At 42.8% G+C, this 23,963-nt stretch overlaps 1 protein-coding gene across 2 annotated transcripts in view; it reads right to left on the reverse strand.

Annotated features, from left to right (window-relative positions):
* LOC124553668 (sugar transporter SWEET1-like) overlaps positions 1 to 23,963 on the reverse strand; it is a 99,125-nt gene that overhangs the window by 13,217 nt on the left and 61,945 nt on the right. Inside the window, exon 1 of one of the 2 annotated variants that reach the window (XM_047127550.1) lies at positions 22,865 to 23,036. The exons of the other annotated variant lie outside the window; for it this stretch is intronic. Coding sequence (XP_046983506.1) covers positions 22,865 to 23,021 — 157 coding nt within the window. The 5' untranslated portion in view covers positions 23,022 to 23,036. Of the gene's footprint in view, positions 1 to 22,864; positions 23,037 to 23,963 lie in introns of those variants that run through there. 2 annotated transcript variants of the gene reach the window in all.

A 23,963-nucleotide genomic window follows, 5' to 3' on the forward strand; every position in this document is an offset into this window, starting at 1 on the left:
AATGGCCCAAGAAAGAAGATATGGTATCAGAAAGAGGAGATAAAAAGAGATTATTTCACACCCTAAGGCAATCTGTGGAACATCTTCATGTGTATCTCAAACTTAAATTGTTGAGGAAATGAAGTATAAAAAAGTGTAATAATTTTGTTTTGTTGTGAACATTACAGTTTCTGGTTTGATAAGTGTGATAAGTAAGTAACTAATAGGCCTATTCACTCATGTTTGTGTTGCCATCAGAAAACAGGAATAACCATAGGTTGACTAATGCTGTGAAAGGTTTCTCAGTTTTTATTAATGTAATCTGCCCTACCATCTCATTTTTATATTTAAATTATCTGTATTACAGTTTGTATGTACTGTAGTTATTTTATATTTCTGTTCATGTTAATTGTAAAAGACAGTGTTTGCACTAACTCTGTTTTTCCTATGACTATTTTGATTTATGATATTCCCAGTATAATTCTACGAAATAAAATATAAAACTGATGATATACTTGTGTGTTTTATTTATTATTATTGTATAACTGGCCTTGAAATTATACTTATAAAATTATGTTCATTTACTGGAGAGAAGCTGTTCATTCACTGGACAATGCTGTTCATTCGCTTGGTTTTCTGTAACATTTTTTTTATATGCATTGTAAAAATGAGAAAATTGTTTCTTTTCTTTAGTTCCAATTTTTGTACCTATTTGAGAGAGTCTGTAGTATGTGTTTTCAGCTAAAAAATTCCCGAGCAATTACTGTAATGGCGGATATGAATTTTCCAATGTAAATTTGCCCTTAACTGTTCATTCGCTGGTTATCTTACCATACCCCGGGATATAATACCATACGACACCAGCGAACGAAAATAAGTAAATTAGACTAATTTTTGTGTGAACGATCACTTACTTCAGATACCGTTTGAATAGTAAAAATGGCAGAACTATGTCTTTGAATAAGATCCTGTGCATGGGCTTCCCACGACATTTTACCATCTATCTGAACACCTAGAAATCTGTGCTGTTCAGTTTCACTAATCATATGCCCATTCTGTGAAATTAAAATTTCAGGTTTTGTTGAATTGTCCATTAGCAACTGTAAAATCTGAGTCTTACTGTTATTTAGCATTAGTTTATTTTCCACAAGCCATGAACTTAGGTCATGAACTGCGCTATTTGAAATCAAGCCAATGTTGCACACAACATCTTTTACTACCAAGCTAGTGCCATCAGCAAACAGAAATATTTCAGAGTTACCCGTAATACTAAAGGGCACATCATTTATATAAATAAGGAACAGGAGTGACCCCCAACACTGATCCCTTGGGCGCCATCCACTTGACCGTACTCCTCTGAGACCCCACATCACAGCCATTCTCAACACTGTGAATAACGACCTTTTGCTGTCTTTTGCTAAAGTAAGAGGTGAACCAATCGTGAGCTACACCCCGTATTCCGAATGGTCCATCTTCTGGAGCAATATTTCGAGATTAACACAATCAAACGCCTTAGTTAAATCAAAAAATATGCCCAGCGTTCGAAACCTTTTGTTTAACCCATCCAGCAACTCAGTTGTTCAAATGGTTCAAATAGCACTGAGCACTATGGGACCTAACATCTGAGGTCATCAGCCCCCTAGAACTTAGAACTACTTAAACCTAACTAACCTAAGGACAGCACACACATCCATGCCCGAGGCAGGATTCGAACCTGCGACCGTAGCGGTCGCGCGGTTCCAGACTGAAGCGCCTAGAACCACTCGGCCACAGCGGCCGGCGTTTTCCTTTGTTAAACGACTTGTAAAGCTGAACGGTACACTTGATAGAAAATCGTGTGATATAAAATGATCTATTATCCTTAAATACACAGGCTTTTCAATAAATTTAGCAAACATTGATGGCATAGAAATAGGTCTAAAATTGCCTACATTATCCTTTTTTCCTTTCTATAAAGCGGCTTTACTACTGAGTACTTTAGACGTTCAGGAAACTGACCATTCCTAAAGGAGAAATTACAAACATGGCTAAGTACATGACTAACATGTGCAGCACTGTAATACTCTGCTAGGCACTCAATCATAACCATGAGAGTCCTCAGTCTTCAGTGATTTAATTACTGTCTCAATCTCTCGGAGTATTTCAGAAATCAATCTCGGAAAGGCATTTGTCAAGAGAGTTATATGATTCCCTGCAGAAACTAAATTTTTATTTAATTCACCAGTAATGCTCAGAAAATACTGTACACATATCTGATTTATCAGTAACAGAAATATTTTTACTACGAACTGACTTTACATCGCAGACACTGCACTGCAGACGAGACACTTCCTTCACAACTGACCATATGGTTTTAATTTTATCCTGTGTATTAGGTATTCTCCCCCCCATGAACCATGGACCTTGCCGTTGGTGGGGAGGCTTGCGTGCCTCAGCGATACAGATAGCCGTACCGTAGGTGCAACCACAACGGAGGGGTATCTGTTGAGAGGCCAGACAAACGTGTGGTTCCTGAAGAGGGGCAGCAGCCTTTTCAGTAGTTGCAAGGGCAACAGTCTGGATGATTGACTGATCTGGCCTTGTAACACTAGCCAAAACGGCCTTGCTGTGCTGGTACTGCGAACGGCTGAAAGCAAGGGGAAACTACAGCCGTAATTTTTCCCGAGGGCATGCAGCTTTACTGTATGATTACATGATGATGGCGTCCTCTTGGGTAAAATATTCCGGAGGTAAAATAGTCCCCCATTCGGATCTCCGGGCGGGGACTACTCAAGAGGATGTCGTTATCAGGAGAAAGAAAACTGGCGTTCTACGGATCGGAGCGTGGAATGTCAGATCCCTTAATCGGGCAGGTAGGTTAGAAAATTTAAAAAGGGAAATGGATAGGTTGAAGTTAGATATAGTGGGAATTAGTGAAGTTCGGTGGCAGGAGGAACAAGACTTCTGGTCAGGTGACTACAGGGTTATAAACACAAAATCAAATAGGGGTAATGCAGGAGTAGGTTTAATAATGAATAGGAAAATAGGAATGCGGGTAAGCTACTACAAACAGCATAGTGAACGCATTATTGTGGCCAAGATAGATACGAAGCCCACACCTACTACAGTAGTACAAGTTTATATGCCAACTAGCTCTGCAGATGACGAAGAAATTGAAGAAATGTATGATGAAATAAAAGAAATTGTTCAGATTGTGAAGGGAGACGAAAATTTAATAGTCATGGGTGACTGGAATTCGAGTGTAGGAAAAGGGAGAGAAGGAAACATAGTAGGTGAATATGGATTGGGGGACAGAAACGAAAGAGGAAGCCGCCTTGTAGAATTTTGCACAGAGCACAACATAATCATAACTAACACTTGGTTTAAGAATCATGACAGAAGGTTGTATACATGGAAGAACCCTGGAGATACTAAAAGGTATCAGATAGATTATATAATGGTAAGACAGAGATTTAGGAACCAGGTTTTAAATTGTAAGACATTTCCAGGGGCAGATGTGGACTCTGACCACAATCTATTGGTTATGACCTGTAGATTAAAACTGAAGAAACTGCAAAAAGGTGGGAATTTAAGGAGATGGGACCTGGATAAACTAAAAGAACCAGAGGTTGTACAGAGATTCAGGGATAGCATAAGGGAGCAATTGACAGGAATGGGGGAAATAAATACAGTAGAAGAAGAATGGGTAGCTTTGAGGGATGAAGTAGTGAAGGCAGCAGAGGATCAAGTAGGTAAAAAGACGAGGGCTAGTAGAAATCCTTGGGTAACAGAAGAAATACTGAATTTAATTGATGAAAGGAGAAAATATAAAAATGCAGTAAGTGAAACAGGCAAAAAGGAATACAAACGTCTCAAAAATGAGATCGACAGGAAATGCAAAATGGCTAAGCAGGGATGGCTAGAGGACAAATGTAAGGATGTAGAGGCCTATCTCACTAGGGGTAAGATAGATACCGCCTACAGGAAAATTAAAGAGACCTTTGGAGATAAGAGAACGACTTGTATGAATATCAAGAGCTCAGATGGAAACCCAGTTCTAAGCAAAGAAGGGAAAACAGAAAGGTGGAAGGAGTATATAGAGGGTCTATACAAGGGCGATGTACTTGAGGACAATATTATGGAAATGGAAGAGGATGTAGATGAAGATGAAATGGGAGATATGATACTGCGTGAAGAGTTTGACAGAGCACTGAAAGACCTGAGTCGAAACAAGGCCCCCGGAGTAGACAATATTCCATTGGAACTACTGACGGCCGTGGGAGAGCCAGTCCTGACAAAACTCTACCATCTGGTGAGCAAGATGTATGAAACAGGCGAAATACCCTCAGACTTCAAGAAGAATATAATAATTCCAATCCCAAAGAAAGCAGGTGTTGACAGATGTGAAAATTACCGAACTATCAGCTTAATAAGTCACAGCTGCAAAATACTAACACGAATTCTTTACAGACGAATGGAAAAACTAGTAGAAGCCAACCTCGGGGAAGATCAGTTTGGATTCCGTAGAAACACTGGAACACGTGAGGCAATACTGACCTTACGACTTATCTTAGAAGAAAGATTAAGGAAAGGCAAACCTACGTTTCTAGCATTTGTAGACTTAGAGAAAGCTTTTGACAATGTTGACTGGAATACTCTCTTTCAAATTCTAAAGGTGGCAGGGGTAAAATACAGGGAGCGAAAGGCTATTTACAATTTGTACAGAAACCAGATGGCAGTTATAAGAGTCGAGGGACATGAAAGGGAAGCAGTGGTTGGGAAGGGAGTAAGACAGGGTTGTAGCCTCTCCCCGATGTTGTTCAATCTGTATATTGAGCAAGCAGTAAAGGAAACAAAAGAAAAATTAGGAGTAGGTATTAAAATTCATGGAGAAGAAATAAAAACTTTGAGGTTCGCCGATGACATTGTAATTCTGTCAGAGACAGCAAAGGACTTGGAAGAGCAGTTGAATGGAATGGACAGTGTCTTGAAAGGAAGATATAAGATGAACATCAACAAAAGCAAAACAAGGGTAATGGAATGTAGTCTAATTAAGTCAGGTGATGCTGAGGGAATTAGATTAGGAAATGAGGCACTTAAAGTAGTAAAGGAGTTTTGCTATTTGGGGAGCAAAATAACTGATGATGGTCGAAGTAGAGAGGATATAAAATGTAGACTGGCAATGGCAAGGAAAGCGTTTCTGAAGAAGAGAAATTTGTTAACATCCAGTATTGATTTAAGTGTCAGGAAGTCATTTCTGAAAGTATTCGTATGGAGTGTAGCCATGTATGGAAGTGAAACATGGACGATAAATAGTTTGGACAAGAAGAGAATAGAAGCTTTCGAAATGTGGTGCTACAGAAGAATGCTGAAGATTAGATGGGTAGATCACATAACTAATGAGGAAGTATTGAATAGGATTGGGGAGAAGAGAAGTTTGTGGCACAACTTGACCAGAAGAAGGGATCGGTTGGTAGGACATGTTCTGAGGCATCAAGGGATCACCAATTTAGCATTGGAGGGCAGCGTGGAGGGTAAAATCGTAGAGGGAGACCAAGAGATGAATACACTAAGCAGATTCAGAAGGATGTAGGTTGCAGTAGGTACTGGGAGATGAAAAAGCTTGCACAGGATAGAGTAGCATGGAGAGCTGCATCAAACCAGTCTCAGGACTGAAGACCACAACAACAACAACAACAACATTAGGTATTCTACTTGCGTACCACATACTCTTTGCCTTCCTTATACCATTTTTAAGCGCCTTACAGTACTGCTCTCCAGGTTTTTATCTCACAGTACAGGTGCTCAACATGGCCACTGTTTGCGGCGCAGCAAACGTTACTACAGCAGTCAAACTTTTGCCGTACTCATCCCAACATGTCACGCTCTGTATCAGAGGCTGCACAAACCGCCCTTCTGCAACTCTTCTAAATTAAGTGGCAGTGGAGGCAGAAACACAGAATCTTTGACATAATCCCACGAAAATAAATCACGCGGACTTAAGTCAGACGGCCGTGGGGAGGAGGAGAATTACCACGCGGAAGCCATTCCAACCGCTCTGAAGCATTTCGGCATCGGCGTCACCACACGCAGGACCATCTGAAATGAGGCCTGGGGAAGTGCCGTCTTTTTGCAGACATAGGTCTCCACTGTCTTGCTGTCATTGTTGCAAAAGCCATTGCTGCTGTTTGTTTAGCTGTAGCAGAACATACACAGTTTTCTCCGCAAAGGAAAACGCTCCATAAACTTTTGAACAGGACACGGCACGCAAGATGTTGACTTCTCTATCTATCTATCAACGTAATTACTCTGCTATTCACAATAAAGTGCCTGGCAGACGGTTGAATGAACCACCTTCAAGCTGTCTGTCTACCGTTCCACTCTCGAACGGCGCGCGGGAAAAACGAGCACTTAAATTTTTCTGTGCGAGCCCTGATTTGTCTTATTTTATCGAGATGATCATTTCTCCCTATGTGGGTGGGCGCCAACAGATCGTTTTCGCAACCGGAGGAGAAAACTGGTGATTGAAATTTCATAAGAAGGTCCAGTCGCAACGTAAAACGCCTTTGTTTTAATGATTGCCACTCCACGTATAATGCCTGTAGCGCTATCTCCCCTATTTCGCGATAATACAAAACGAGCCGTCCTTCTTTGAACTTTTTCGATGCAATCCGTCAGTCCCACCTGAAGCGGATCCCACACCGCACAGCAATACTCCAGAATAGGGCGGACTAGCGTGGTGTAAGCACTCTATTTAGTAGACCTGTTGCACCTTTTAAGTGTTCTGCCAGTGGATCGCAGTCTTTGGTTTGCTCTACTCACAACATTATCTATGTGATCGTTCCAATTTAGGTTATTTGTAATTGTAATCCCTAAGTATTTAGTTGAATCTGCAGCCTTCAGATTTGTGTGATTTATCGCGTTATCGAAATTTAGCGCATTTCTTTTAGTACTCATCATCATCTTCTTATACTTCTTCTTCTTGCATTACGGCCTCTGTAGGACCACAGGTAGCCCCTTCGTGGACTGCATTTTCCTCTTCTTCTCCCAGAACCCCTTCATTCTTTCTCTTCTTCTCTCCCGCTCTTCTTCCGAGATCTTCAGTGTCCTTTCCTCCTGTTGGCTCCTTTGGTGACGCACTAATCTTTTCCTGTATTCTTCTCTGTCGTTGATCTCCGGCTTGTTAGTCGGTGTATATTTCTTCCTCAAATTTTCCTTTCCTTCGACCTAGATCCCCACTTCTAACCAGTCCTTCCGGAGTACAACAACCCACTTGGTTTCTGTATTTCCCCTTGTCCTCGCTGTTGTTTCCTACACTCTCTTCGCCATTTTGGGCCGGCCGTGGTGGCCGAGCAGTTCTAGGCGCTTCAGTCCGTAACCGGGCGACTGCTACGGTCGCAGGTTCGAATCCTGCCTCGGGCATGGATGTGTGTGATGTCCTTAGGTTAGTTAGGTTTAAGTAGTTCTAAGTTCTAGGGGACTGATGACTTCAGGTGTTAAGTCCCATACTGCTCAGAGCCATTTGAACCATTTTTTTCGTCATTCTGTCGATACTCATCCTAATTATATGTCCAGGAAACTTTGCCCTTTTGAGTCTGATTTCCCCGGATATTGTTCTGATGTTCCGGTACAGTTCTTCCCTAGGTCTTCGCATCCATCTCTCCCCACCTCTTTCGGGACCTAGTATTTTTCTCAGTATTTTTCTCTCTTCTTTCTCTAGTTGTTCTGCCCTATTTCTTCCTAGTGTAATCGTCTCAGCAGCATATAATACTACATTCCTCACCGTTGCCTTGTAATGGCTTATCTTTGCCTCTGTGGATATATTCTTTTATTGTATATCTCTCTCGTCATACAGAAGGCTGACCTTTTTTATCCTCTGTTATTCCCTCCTTGCTCCTATTCCTTCCTGTTATAAATTCTCCCAGGTATTTATATTTTTCTACCTTTTGCACGGTGCCTTCCGGTGTTTCCCAGTCTGTAGTGGTATTTAATGTCTTTGTCTTGTTTTAGTACTGATGTTAATAACTTCACACTTTTCTTCATTCACGGTCAATTGCCACTTTTTGCACCATACAGATATCTTGTCTAAATCACTTTGCTCTTCGTTTTGGTCATCTGATGACTTTACAAGACGGTAAATGACAGCATCATCTGCAAAAAATGTAATAGGGCTACTCAGATTGTCTCTTATGTCGTTAATATAGATCATGAACAATAGAGGGCCTATAACAGTTCCTTGGTGAACGCCAGATATTACTTCTGTTTTACTCGATGACTTTGCATCTGTTACTACGAACTGTGAGCTTTCTGATAGGAAATCAGGAATCCAGTCACACAATTGAGGCGATATTGCGTAGGCACGCAGTCTGGTTAGAAGACGCTTGTGAGGAACGGTGCCGAAACCCTTCTGGAAATCTAAAAATATGGAATAAATTTGATATCCCCTGTCGATAGCACTCGTTACTTCATGAGTATAAAGAGGTAGTTGTGTTCCACAAGAACGATGTTTTCTTAATCCGTGCTATGTCTCAACAAATGGTTGGCCGCTCGGGATAGCCTCGCGGTCTAGAGGCGCGTTGTCACGGGGCGTGCGGTTCCCCCCGTCGGAGGTTCGAGTTCTCCCTCGGGCATGGGTGCGCGTGTTGTCCAGAGTGTGAGTTAGTTTAAGTTAGATGAAGTAGTGTGTAAGCTTAGGGAACGATGACCTCAGCAGTTTGGTCCCATAAGGCCTTACCACAAATTTCCAGTTTCCAAATAAATCGTTTTCTTCCACGTAATTCATAATGTTCGAACACAGTGTATGTTCCAACACCCTACTGCAAATCGACGTTAGTGATAAGGGCCTGTAATTCAGCGGATAACTCCTACTTCCCTTTCTGGGTATTGTTGTGACTTGAGCGATTTTCCAGTCTTTAGGTACGGAACTTTTAGATGAATCGTGAATGTGTTCTACAATCTAGAGTCCATGTTCTCTGCGTCAAATATGCGCGTTACGACGAATTACCTTTCCAGCCACATGAAGTGAGGCTTTATTACTACAATGTAGTTTTTGTGGAAAACCGTCTTCGGTGTGGCCGTGCGGTTCTAGGCGCTTCAGTCTGGAACCGCGTGACCGCTACGGTCGCAGGTTCGAATCCTGCCTCGGGCATGTATGTGTGTGATGTCCTTAGGTTAGTTAGGTTTAAGTAGTTCTAAGTTCTAGGGGACTGATGACCACAGATGTTAAGTCCCATAGTGCTCAGAGCCATTTGAACCATCAGAAGGAATGTGACGGCCGCAGCCAGTACGATTTACGCACAGAATGTGCCTGGTTGTTTAGAGAGTTGGGCTCGCCGTTCTCCATCCGGATTCCTTCTCGCACCCGACCAACGATTCTCGCACACGCTCCACCTTCTCTGCTAGGGGTCCCGGCCGGGCTGTTGTTTTCGCACTACGTAAGCAGTGAGTCTCATGGAATGTATTATACCACCCACGGATTGTTTTGTTCCATAAAATTTCGGGCACTCTCCACAGCAGATGCATGTTGTTGTTGTGGTCTTCAGTCCTCAGACTGGTTCATGCTACTCTATCCTGTGCCAGCATCTTCGTCTCCCAGTACCTACTGCAACCTACATCCTTCTGAATCAGTTTAGTGTATTCAACTGTTGGTCTCCCTCTACGATTTTTATCCTCCACGCTGCCCTCCAATACTAAATTGGTGATCCCTTGATGCCTCAGAACATGTCCTACCAACCGATCCCTTCTTCTAGTCAAGTTGTCCCACAAATTCCTCTACTCCCCAATTCTATTCAGTACCTCCTCATTAGTTATGTGATCTACCCATCTAATCTTCAGCATTCTTCTGTAGCACCACATTTCGAAAGTTTCTATTCTCTTCTTGTCCAAACTATTTATCGTCCACGTTTCACTTCCATACATGGCTACACTCCATACAAATACTTTCAGAAAAGACTCCCTAACACTTAAATCTATACTCGATTATTACGGCCAGAGGTCGTTGTTCTGGGTACTGATTTCTCAGGATCTATGCACCTAAATTGCGTGAAAACGTAATCACATGTCAGTTATAGTATAATATATTTGTCCAATGAATACCCAATTATCATCTGCATTTCTTCTTGGTGTAGCAATTTTAATGACGAATAGTGTAATTCATTATAGTTGGGCTCAGCAGAATTATCTGAGATTATTTCTTTCTTTCATATAATACCGTTATTCTTGCTGCTACATTTTCATACGTTTTACAATAACACGTACACACCACCACAACAACTTTAAACAGAACAAAACCGATCACAAATGATCGGAAATGACTATTTTCATACATGTAACCTTCAGTTTCATAGGCTGACAGTTGCTAATCCTGATCATAACAAACTTTGACTCCATTGGAACTGAATTTTGGAGTCCTAATCATGGAATGGCTCTGACCACTATGGCACTTAACATCTGAGGTCATCAGTGCCCTAGAACTTAGAACTACTTAAACCTAACTAACCTAAGGACATCACACACATCCATGCCCGAGGCAGGACTCGAACTGTCTACCCGACGGGAGGCCCTAATCACACAACATTATTATTATTTATTTTTCTGTGTAACTTAATAATTGTTATATTTTTGGGTTCCATGAAAGACTGAATTCCAAGAGACATGAATTACTGTGAAATAAATCTAAAAACAGCCGAATTTCACTGATTCATCGACGTGAGCAACAACTTATTCATGAAGAAATACCTGACAACAACAGAATATGCCCAAGAAGCATAAAATGTATTTCTGTTGCTATCTGTTCTTATTGTGATAGGCACTTCTCAGGACACATGACAAAATTTCTCATGTGTAATGATTCACTCATTCTTAGACTTCATTCGACTTCCTGATACACGAATATTTTTGTAAGTGTAAGTACTTTTGCTTCAGACGCGAATATGTTGAAGATTCTAGTTGTTTGTGGCTCAGATGTAACCGCAATTGTGGAACTGGTTTCTTCCCTGCTGCGAAACAGCCTTATTGCTTTTTGGCGTTTTATTACGACGTCCGTGCGGTTTTCCCTTCAGCTTACTTGGTACGTAAAATAATGCAGGTATTACCTTTCACGCCGATTTATTACGTTCCACACTCACAGATTCGGTTTGAAGTGTAGCAAACAAAATTTTGCGTCGTTGGATAGATCTACACTCCCTGGCCAAATTATTAGACACACTGCACATTTTTAATGTTATTTGTAATAATTACGTAATGCGATTAATCGGATAATTTATGGCAGTTACTCAGGGCACTTATTTACATTGTTGAATTTTGTATCTATTGTTGCTACGTGGCATTGGATTGTTGACTTATTGTGGGTATCAATGTTCAGAGTATAGCGTGCAGGGAAGGACCTTTTCAGTGGCATTCTCGCGTCTAACTGGTTTTGTTCGCTTTGATTATCAATTTCGTAATATCGACATCACAACTGATTGTTTAACAGCCAGATGTTACTGATTGTGACTTTTAAAAATGGGTAAAAGAGGGGACTTTCACCACATAAAAAAGCTGAGGTCAAAGCCCTCGTTAATACGAAAATGTATTCCGATCGGGAAATTTCACGGAAGTTATAAATGTCAGAAGCTAGCGTGAGGCGCATAAAGAAGAAAATTGATTCAGGTGAAGAATTGAGCTCCAGAAGGAAGAATAAATCTGGAAGAAAACCAATGAACTGTGGATGAAGCCCGACCAACAGTCATTACATGCACTGAGCGAAAATAATAGTGTACTGAGAATGCATTATAGCCGAAATCTAGATCTGCACAATAAAATTTAAAATGGTTCAAAAGGCTCTGAGCACTATGGGACTTAACTTCTAAGGTCATCAGTCCCCTAGAATTTAGAACTACTTAAACCTAACTAACCTAAGGTCAACACACACATCCATGTCCGAGGCAGGATTCGAACCTGCGACCGTAGCGGTCACGCGGTTCCAGACTGTAGCGCCTAGAACCGCACGGCCACCCCGGCCGGCAATAAAATTTAAAAAGGGCGACTGATCGCTGCAATCTATAATTTAAAAACCATAATATTGTTAACCACAGACAGTTTGGTTTTCAGAAATGGGCTTCGACAGAGCCAAGCCATATATTCACTCACAAGCAATATTTTGCAGACTATTAACAGTAAGAAGTCACCAGTTGATGTCTTCTGTGGCCTTTCCAAGGCTTTTGATTGTGTAAACCACCTTAGAGAAGGCCTATCATTATGAAATCGAAGAGCCTATAGGTAATTGGCTAAAATCATATCTCGAAGATAGAAAATGAAAGGTCGTCCTACACTGCTGCAACAATGGATCTCTTAATACAGTGGCTTCCGAATGGGGCAAAATAGAGCATAACATTCCCCCGGGGATCTATCCTTCAGCCCTTGATGTTTTTAATGTATGTTAATGAGCTACGCCTGCGTATTAGTAAAAATGTGAATTCACAATGTTTGATGATAATACGAGCATTGTGGTAGATAGTACATCTGCTACTGATCTAGAGCCAGGAGTTGATGACACACGCAGAGAAGTTGCAGCTTGGTTTACAGTTACTCCTCTTTCAGTTAATATTGAAAAAACTAATTTTATTCAGTTCCACACCAAAAATAAAAATCCAGAAAACATAGTCACTGCACACGACAACCGTACTAGAACAGGTGCACTCAACTATTTATATTGACAATGGGATCAACTGAGAAGATCATGTGCCCCTGACTTCTCCACGAACCTCATGCAGAAAACTCTTCACACAGTTAGGAATACTAACAACAACATGTCAGTACACATAATCTTTGATGAATTATGTCATTAAAAACTATGCTCAGTATGAAACAAATTGTTCACACCACAACTATAACGCTAGAGATAAAGATGAACCCCTATTTTGAACTAAAAATTTTGTCACTTGTACAGAAGGGAGTAAAGTACGCTTCCTGCCCATCCACTGTACCCCTTAGACGAATTTTCGAGAAATAATCAAGAGTTCCCATGTACACTGTTAATCCACTTCTTGAATAAAAACATATATTTTGCTGTTCAGTTATTAGATAAAAGATACAATACTATGTTAAGTTAGACAGTGAATGACAATACTAGATAAATGATAACTAGTAAATAAGAGAAGTTGACACTATTATTTATATTATTGTACCATGTTTCATCGAGTAAAACAGAAGTGGTTTCTGGCGTTCCCCGAGGTAGTGTTATAGGCCCTTTGCTGTTCCTTATCTGCGTTGGTGTGTAGAATATATGAGTCTGGCGATATGACTTTCGGAAAAGCATCATCCACACAATTCCGAAGACGGCAAGAGCTGACAAGTGTGAGAATTATCGCACAATCAGCTTAACAGCTCATGCATCGAAGCTGCTTACAAGAATAATATACAGAAGAATGGAAAAGAAAATTGGGAATGCGCTAGGTGACGATCAGTTTGGCTTTAGGAAAAGTAAAGGGACGAGAGAGGCAATTCTCACGTTACGGCTAATAATGGAAGCAAGGCTAAAGAAAAATCAAGACACTTTCATAGGATTTGTCGACCTGGAAAAAGCGTTCGACAAAATAAAATGGTGCAAGCTGTTCGAGATTCTGAAAAAAGTAGGGGTAAGCTATAGGGAGAGACGGGTCATATACAATATGTACTACAACCAAGAGGGAATAATAAGAATGGACGATCAAGAACGAAGTGCTCGCATTAAGAAGGGTGTAAGACAAGGCTGTAGCCTTTCGCCCCTACTCTTCAATCTGTACATCTAGGAAGCAATGATGGAAATAAAAGAAAGGTTCAGTAGTGGAATTAAAATACAAGGTGAAAGGATATCAATGATACGATTCGCTGATGACATTGCTATCCTGAGTGAAAGTGAAGAAGAATTAAATGATCTGCTGAACGGAATGAACAGTCTAATGAGTACACAGTATGGTTTGAGAGTAAATCGGAGAAAGACGAAGGTAATGAGAAGTAGTAGAAATGAGAACAGCGAGAAACTTAACATCAGGATTGATGGTCACGAAGTCAATAAAGTTAAGGAATTCTGCTACCTAGGCAGTAAAATAACCAATGACGGACGGAGCAAGGAGGACATCAAAAGCAGACTCACTATGGCAAAAAAGGCATTTCTGGCCAAGAGAAGTCTACTAATATCAAATACCGGCCTTAATTTGAGGAAGAAATTTCTGAGGATGTACGTCTGGAGTACAGTATTGTATGGTAGTGAAACATGGACTGTGGGAAAACCGGAACAGAAGAGAATCGAAGCATTTGAGATGTGGTGCTATAGACGAATGTTGAAAATTAGGTGGACTGATAAGGTAAGGAATGAGGTGGTTCTACGCAGAATCGGAGAGGAAAGGAATATGTGGAAAACACTGATAAGGAGAAGGGACAGGATGATAGGACATCTGCTAAGACATGAGGGAATGACTTCCATGGTACTAGAGGGAGCTCTAGAGGGCAAAAACTGTAGAGGAAGACAGAGATTGGAATACGTCAAGCAAATAATTGAGGACATAGGTTGCAAGTGCTACTCTGAGATGAAGAGGTTAGCACAGGAAAGGAATTCGTGGCGGGCCGCATCAAACCAGTCAGTAGACAAAAAAAAAAAAAAAAAAAAAAAAAAAAAAAAAAAAAAAAAAAAAAAAATCTGCGTAAATGATTTGCGAGACAATCTGAGCAGCCGTCTTAGGTTTTTTGTCGACTAGCAAAGCCAACAGGAGATCAAAACAAATTGCAAAACGATTTAGAAAAGATATCTGTACGGTGCGGGAATTTGCGATTGACCCTAAATAATGTAAAGTGTGAAGTCATCCCCATGAGTGCTAAAAGAAATCCGTTAAACTTCGGTTTCACGATAAATTAGTCAAATATAAAGGCCATAAATTCAACAAAATACCTAGGAATTACAATTACGAAAAACTTAAATTGAAAGGAACGCATAGAAAATGTTGTGAGGGAGGCTAACCAAAGACTGCGTTTTATTAGCAGGACACAGAAAATGTAACAGATCTATTAAGGGGACTGCCTACACTACTCTTGTCCGTCAGCTTTTAGAATACTGCTGCACGGTGTGGGATCCTTGGCAGATAGGACTGACGGAGTACACCGAAAAAGTTCAAACAAGGGGCAGCACGGTTTGTATTACCGCGAAATAGGGGAGAGAGTGCCACTGAAATGATACAGGATTTGGGCTGGACGTCATTAAAAGAAAGGCGTTTTTCGTTGCGACGGAATCTTCTCACGAAATTCCAGTCACCAGCTTTCTCCTGCGAATGCGAAAAAATATTTTGTTGACACCGACCTACATAGGGAGAAACGATAACCACGATAAAATAAGGGAAATCAGAGCTCGTACGGAAAGATGTATGTAAAATGTTTTTCATCCCAGTCTTCGATCACAATATCAATTGTTTAGACGATGACGTGTTTCAGTCCGTAATGACCATCCTCATGGTGTAACAAAGATCTGAGGATGGTCAGTACGGACTGAAACCCGTCATCGTCTAAACAATTGATATTGTGATCAAAGACTGGAATTAAAAACATTTGACAGTATAGGATCACTGTTTGTATACGCGACCATGTCGCAGTTGGTGAACGATATGTGTGTTCGTTCTTTGCGCGCGCTATAGGAGATTGTAATAATAGAGAATTGTGAAGGTGGTTCGGTGAACCCTCTGCCAGGGACTTAAATGTGATTTGCAGAGTAGATGTAGATGTTATTATTACTCTGTAGCCGGCCGAAGTGGCCGTGCGGTTAAAGGCGCTGCAGTCTGGAACCGCAAGACCGCTACGGTCGCAGGTTCGAATCCTGCCTCGGGCAGGGATGTTTGTGATGTCCTTAGGTTAGTTAGGTTTAACTAGTTCAAAGTTCTAGGGGACTAATGACCTCAGCAGTTGAGTCCCATAGTGCTCAGAGCCATTTGAACCATTAGCCATTACTCTGTAGTGTTAATTCTGTTTGTATAATTGTTCCACATCCAAGCAAATTCCTCGCACGTACGGATCCATGGAATACGCATACCAAATAAAATAGCAAGCACTCCGTCTTCAGGCCACAAGTGGCCCATCGGGACCATCCGACCGCCGTGTCATCCTGAGGTGAGGATGCGGATAGGAGGGGCGTGTGGTCAGCACACCGCTCTCCCGGTCGTTATGACGGTATTCTTTGACCGGAGCCGCTACCATTCGGTCGAGTAGCTCCTCATTTGGCATCACGAGGCTGAGTGCACCCCGAAAAATGGCAACAGCACATGGCGGCTGGACGGTCACCCATCCAAGGGGCGGCCACGCCCGACAGCGCTTAACTTCGGTGATCTCACGGGGAACCGGTGTATCCACTGCGGCAAAATAAAATGGAGGTATAACCTCAATGGCGTAATGTGTACGGAATTCGGTGAGCAACACGTACAACAATTTATCGTATTCGCGATAAATTTGAAGCCGACGGTACTGTTCAGGATGTGAATAAGCAAAGGTCTGGCCGACCGAAAACATTAACAAGTCGAGATTCCGGCGCCGTTGTGTTGCAAAATTTTACTAGGTCACCTCTGAAATCTATGGAGCAGGGTGCACGTGAATGCGGGGCAAGCCGATCAAGTGTACAACGAATTATGGAGGCTGCAAGATCGCTGCACGCTATGGACGAGGACGACTCCGTTGGGAGCATGGAACACAGACAGTGGTTTGAAGGCGTGCTTTGCGAGGATGAGCGGTTTGTAGGAGTGGTTATCAGTTGCGGCCGGTGGGCTTCGGATCTCGTCAAACAGGCGCACGCAACGTCTTGTCTCTTCAGAGTATTTCTTAAACGGGGAAAATATAGCATTCAGTGTATCAGCAAAGCGACGTGATTTAAAACTTCATCCAACACAACTTTTTACTCTGATACCAAAATATAAGAATTTACTGGGTTAGATAGAGCAGCAATCAGTCGTGAATTAAGTTGCTTTAATATGACATTTATAGTCACAACGCAGATCAGATTTCGACCTGTCTGAGGTCATTATCAATGCAGTGCGGAATTGTAGCAGTTGTTCGTGCTGAAGTGAATGCTTACACAGTTGAACTGCATGCGGTCAGTCAGTTGTTCGCGCTCAAGTGAATGCTTACACAGTTGAACTAGTGAATGCTTACACAGTTGAACTGCATGCGGTCAGTCAGTTGTTCGCGCTCAAGTGAATGCTTACACAGTTGAACTGTGTAAGCATTCACTAGAGCGCGAACAACTGCTACAATTCAGCACTGCATTGATAATGACCTCAGACAGGTCGAAATCTGATCTGCGTTGTGACTATAAATGTCATATTAAAGCAACTAAATTCCACGACTGATTGCTGCTCCATCTAACCCAATATAACCACAGTCGTTGAGTGCACCCAACCCATGGAGGGCAACCTGATAAAAATTTACGCAAAAATAAATAGTTTATAATATTTTCTGTGGGCAAGACAGTAATTTATGGACAAAAATCAAAACAAAATTCTTACGTTAATTAAAAAGTTTGTAAACAAAGTCCATTCTACACTCCTTCCCTTCCGCAAAGTGGTCAATTAAGCTCATTAAAATTATGCACATTCAAAAGTGTTTTTTCTATAGAGCACATAGCTTTCAGCCGGCCATTGTGGCCGAGCGGTTCTAGGCGCTTCAGTCTGGAACCGCGCGAGCGCTACGGTCGCAGGTTGGAATCCTGCCTCGGGATGGATGTGTGTGATGTCCTTAGGTTAGTTAGGTTTAAGTAGTTCTAAGTTCTAGGGGACTGATGACCTCAGCTGTTAAGTCCCATAGTGCTCAGAGCTATTTGAACCACACAGCTTTCGCACTCAGACTCTCTTCTTTCATTGTGCTTTAGTGAAAGAGTTTATTCTTTTCTATATGGACCAATATCTCTCGCTTTCCGCTGTTGTCATTGGTATTACACGAATACATTGAAGAGCCGAAGAAACTGGTACATCTGCCTAATATCGTGTAGGGCTCCCGCGAGGACGCGGAACTGCAGCAACACGACATGGTATGGACACGACTAATCTCTGAAGTACTCTTGGAGGGAACTGACACCATCAATCCCGTAGGGCTGTCCATAAATCCGTAAGATTACGAGGGGGTGTGGAGATCTCTCCCGACTGGTATATACCGAGCGAGGTGGCGCAGTGGTTAGCACACTGGACTCGCATTCGGGAGGACGACGGTTCAATCCCGTCTCCGGCCATCCTCATTTAGGTTTTCCGGGATATCCCTAAATCGTTTCAGGCAAATGCCGGGATGGTTCCTTTGAAAGGGCACGGCCGATTTCCTTCCCAATCCTTCCCTAACCCGAGCTTGCGCTCCGTCTCTAATGACCTCGTTGTCGACGGGACGTTAAACACTAACCACCACCACCACCGACTGGTACGTTGAAGGGAAACCAAAATAGGCTCAAAAATGGCTCTGAGCACTATGGGACTCAACTTCTGAGGTCATTAGTCCCCTAGAACGTAGAACTAGTTAAACCTACCTAACCTAAGGACATCACACACATCCATGCTCGAGGCAGGATTCGAACCTGCGCCCGTAGCGGTCATGCGGTTCCAGACCGCAGCGCCTAGAACCGCACGGCCACTTCGGCCAGCAAAATAGGCTCAATAATGTTCATGTCTCGGGAGTTTGGTGGCCAGCGGAAGTGTTTAAACTCAGAAGAGTGTTCCTGCAGCCACTCTGGAGTAATTCTGGACGTGCGGGATGTCGCATTGTCCTGCTGGAATTGCCCAACTCCGTCGGAATGCCCAATGGACACGAATGGATGCAGGTGATCAGACAGGACGCTTACGTATGTGTGACCTGTCACACTCGTATCTAGACGTATCAGGGGTCCCATATCCCTGCAACATCACACGCCCCCCCCCCCCCCCACCATTACAGAGCATCCACCAGCTTGAACAGTCCCTCGCTGAGATGCAGAGTCATCAACAGTCCAACGTCGGTGTTGACGGACCCAGGCGAGGCGTGCAGTCGTCGGCTCCGAAAGCCCATATCGTTGATGTTTCGTTGAATGGTTCGCACACTGACACTTGTTAACGGCCTAGCGCTGAAATCTGCAGCAATTTGCACTCCTGTCGCGTTGAACGATTCTCTTTAGTCGTCGTTGGTCCCGTTCTTGCAGGATCATTTTCCGGTCGCAGCGGTGTCGGAGATTTGTCGATTTACCGGATTCCTGATATTCAAGATACACTCTTGAAATGAGTGTACGATGAACTCCCCACTTCAACGCTGCCTCGGAAGTGCTCTGTCCCTTCGCTCGTTCGCGGCCTACAACACTACGTTCAGATTCACATAAATCTTGATAGCGTGTCATTGTAGCAGCAGTAACCGATCTAACAACTGCGACAGACGCTTGTCTTATACAGGGTGGTCCATTGATAGGGACAAATATCTCACGAAATAAGCATCAAACGAAAAATCTACAAAGAACGAAACTCATCTAGCTTGATGGGAGAAACCAGATGGCGCTACAGTTGGCCCGCTAGATGGCGCTGCCACAGGTCAAACGGATATTAACTGCGTTTCTTTAAGCAGGAACCCCCATTTTTTATTACATATTCGTGTAGTACGTAAAGAAATATGAATGTTTTAGTTGGAGCACTTTTTTCGCTTTGTGATAGATGGCGCTGTAATAGTCACAAACGTACAAGTACGTGGTATCACGTAACATTCGGCCAGTGCGGACGGTATTTGCTTCGTGATACATTACCCGTGTTAAAATGCACCATTCACCAATTCCGAAAAAGGTCGATACCGTGTTGATGTATGGCTATTGTGATCCCTCCTGGACAACATCATCGAAGTGTCCAGACGTTCGCCGGATAGTTACGTTATTTAAGGAAACAGGAAGTGTTCAGCCACATGTGAAACGTCAACCACGACCTGCAACAAATTATGACCCCCAAGTAGGTGTTTTAGCTGCTGTCGCGGCTAATCCGCACATCAGTAGCAGACAAACTGCGCGAGGATTGTGAATCTCAAAAACGTCGGTGTTGAGAGCGCTACACGAACATCGATTGCACCGGTACCATATTTCTATGTGTCAGGAATTGTATGGAGACGACTTTGAACGTCGTGTACAGTTCTGCCACTGGGCACAAGAGAAATTACGGGACGATGACAGATTTTTTGCACGTGTTCTATTTAGCGACAAAGTGTCATTCACCAACAGCGGAAACGTAAACCGGCATAATATGCACTATTGGGCAACGGAAAATCCACGGTGGCTGCGACAAGTGGAACATCAGCGACCTTGGCGGGTTAATGTATGGTGCGGCATTATGGGAGAAAGGATAATTGCTCCCCATTTTATCGATGGCAATCTAAATGGTGCAATGTATGCTATTTCCTACGTAATGTTGTACCGATGTTACTACAAGATGTTTCACTGGATGACAGAATGTCGATGTACTTCCAACATGATGGATGTCCGGGACATAGCTCGCGTACCGTTGAAGCTGTATTGAATAGCATATTTCATGACAGGTGGATTGGTCGTCGAAGCACCATACCATGGCCCGCACGTTCTCCGGATCTGACGTCCCCGGATTTCTTTCTGTGGGGAAAGTTGAAGGATATTTGCTATCGTGATCCACCGACAACGCCTGACAACAAGCGTCAGCGCAATGTCAATGGATGTGGGAACATTACGGAAGGCGAAGTACTCGCTGTTGAGAGGAATGTCGTTACACGTATTGCGAAATGCATTGAGGTTGACGGACGTCATTTTGAGCATTTATTGCATTAATGTGGTATGTGGTATTTACAGGCAATCACGCTGTAACAGCATGCGTTCTCAGAAATGAAAAGTTCACAAAGGTACATGTATCACATTGGAACAACCGAAAGAAAATGTTCAAACGTACCTACGTTCTGTATTTTAATTTAAAAACCCTACCTGTTACCAACTGTTCATCTAAAATTGTGAGCCATATGTTTGTGACTATTACAGCGCCACCTATCACAAAGTGAAAAAAGTGGTCCAACTAAAACATTCCTATTTCTTTACGTACTACGCGAGTATGTAATAAGAAATGGGGGTTCCTATTAAAAAAAAAAAAAAAAAAACGCAGTTGATATCCATTTGACCTATGGCAGCGCCATCAAGCGAGCCAACCATAGCGCCATCTGTTTTCTCCCTTCAAGCTAGACGAGTTTCCTTCTTTGTAGTTTTTTCGTTTGCCGCTTATTTCGTGAGATATTTGGCCCGGTGACGATCAATGGACCACCCTGTATATCACGTCACAGACATTTTGATGCGTGAAAGACCAGCTTCCGCTTAAAATTGGGCGCAGATTACACAGGACTAGAATCATCCATTGTTTCGTAATGAGAGCACCTAGCGATTTCCAACAAGCACAATTTCAAACCATTGGGAAACTTTTTCGCGCTAACATGTTTAACGCCGAATACGGAAGAGATTAACTCATCAAATGTTTGAAGTGCAAATCTTGTGCTCAAATGACGCAAGCATTTCATAAATTTGTCGTCTTTCTCACGTCCCGGGTAGCGATGGGAAAAACTGACTTCTTAAATGTGATACGGTTATTTAAGTTGTGAATAAGCGGCGTTCCTTGTTATTTGTTGAAGCTGTCTGTCTACCGTTCCACCCTCGAACGCCACGCGGGAAAAACGAGCACTTAAATTTTTCTGCGCGAGTCCTGATTTGTCTTATTTTGTCGTGATTATCATTTCTCCATATGTAGGTGCGTGTCAACAGAATGCTTTCGCAATCGAATGAGAAAACTGGTGATTGACATTTTATGAGAATATCCCGTCGTAACGAAAAACGCCTTTGTTTTAATGATTGCCACTCCAATTCATGTATGATGTCTGTGGCACTGTCTCCTCTATTTCGCGATAATACAAAACCAGCCGCCCTTCTTTGTACTTTTTCGATGTCATCCGTCAATCCCACCTGATGCGGATCCCACACCACACAGCAGTACTCCAGAACAGGGCGGACAAGCGTGGTGCAAGCAGTCTGTTTGGTAGACCTTTTGCCGGCCGGAGTGGTCGAGCGGTTCTAGGCACTTCAGTCTGGAACAACGCGACCGCTACGGTCCCAGGTTCGAATGCTGCCTTGGGCATGGATGTGTGTGATGTCCTTAGGTTAGTTAGGTTTAAGTAGTTCTAAGTTCTAGGGGACTGATGACCTCAGAAGTTAAGTCCCATACTGCTCAGAGCCTTTTCTACCATCTAAGTGTTCTGCCAATGAATCGCAGTCTTTGGTTTGCTCTACCCACGACATTATCTATGTGATTGTTCCAATTTGTGTTATTTATAATTGTGATCCCCAAGTATTTAGTTGAATTTACAGCAATCAGATTTGTGTGACTTATCGCGTAATCCAAATTTAGCAAATTTCTTTTTGTACTCATGTGAATAACTTCACTTTTTTTTTTTTTTTTTTTTTTTTTACTCAGGGTCAATTGCCACTTTTCGCGCCATACAGATATCTTATCTAAATCATTTTGCAAGTCGTTTTGATTATCTGATGACATTACAAGACGGTAAATGACAGCATCATCTGCAAACAATGTAATAGAGCTACTCAGATTGTCTCCTGTGTCGTTAATATAGACCAGGAACAATAGAGAGCCTATAACACTTCCTTGGGGAACGCCGGATGTTACTTCTGTTTTACTCGATGACTTTCCGTCTATTACTACGAACTGGGACCTTTCTGACAGGAAATTACGAATCCACTCGCACAACTGAGGCGATATTCCATAGGCACGCAGTTTGGTTAAACGCTGCTTGTGAAGGACGGTGTCGAAACCCTTGTGGAAATCTAAAAATATGGAATCAATTTGACATCCCCTGTTGATAGCTTGTGATCGCTTCCGGTAAACCGAGCTTAGCTTTCAATGATTTTCCTTACCGTGGTGGCAACGAAGCGTAGATACACAGCAGATAGATGACGGCCCTATCACACGGCGACCGCCGCCATCTCTGTAGTCTGCGCACTGGTATAGACGTGCACGTGGCAACTGCTTGTCGCTGAAGCGCCCGGCGCAGGCCGGCTGCGCACTGCGCATGCGCGGGCAGCGGCGACTCAACACCTCGCTCAGGGTCAGCTTCCGCCAAGGCTAGCGAGCCGTCCAGTATCTCATAATGACGTCACTCGACGCGGCGCAATTGCAAGTCACGCGTTGAAACTGTTGCGATTCCAGATTTCTACATCTACATTTATACTCCGCAAGCCACCCAACGGTGTGTGGCGGAGGGCACTTTACGTGCCACTGTCATTACCTCCCTTTCCTGTTCCAGTCGCGTATGGTTCGCGGGAAGAACGACTCTCTGAAAGCCTCCGTGCGCGCTCGAATCTCTCTAATTTTACATTCGTGATCTCCTCGGGAGGTATAAGTAGGGGGAAGCAATATATTCGATACCTCATCCAGAAACGCACCCTCTCGAAACCTGGCGAGCAAGCTACACCGCGATGCAGAGCGCCTCTCTTGCAGAGTCTGCCACTCGAGTTTGTTAAACATCTCCGTAACGCTATCACGGTTACCAAATAACCCTGTGACGAAACGCGCCGCTCTTCTTTGGATCTTCTCTATCTCCTCCGTCAACCCGATCTGGTACGGATCCCACACTGATGAGCAATACTCAAGTATAGGTCGATCGAGTGTTTTGTAAGCCACCTCCTTCGTTGATGGACTACATTTTCTAAGGACTCTCCCAGTGAATCTCAACCTGGTACCCGCCTTACCAACAATTAATTTTATATGATCATTCCACTTCAAATCGTTCCGCACGCATACTCCCAGATATTTTACAGAAGTAACTGCTACCAGTGTTTGTTCCGCTGTCATATAATCATACAATAAAGGATCCTTCTTTCTATGTATTCGCAATACATTACATTTGTCTATGTTAAGGGTCAGTTGCCACTCCCTGCACCAAGTGCCTATCCGCTGCAGATCTTCCTGCATTTCGCTGCAATTTTCTAATGCTGCAACTTCTCTGTATACTAC

The sequence above is a fragment of the Schistocerca americana genome, chromosome 11 (genome assembly GCF_021461395.2).
Source record: "Schistocerca americana isolate TAMUIC-IGC-003095 chromosome 11, iqSchAmer2.1, whole genome shotgun sequence".
Classification (NCBI taxonomy): Eukaryota; Metazoa; Arthropoda; class Insecta; order Orthoptera; family Acrididae; genus Schistocerca; species Schistocerca americana.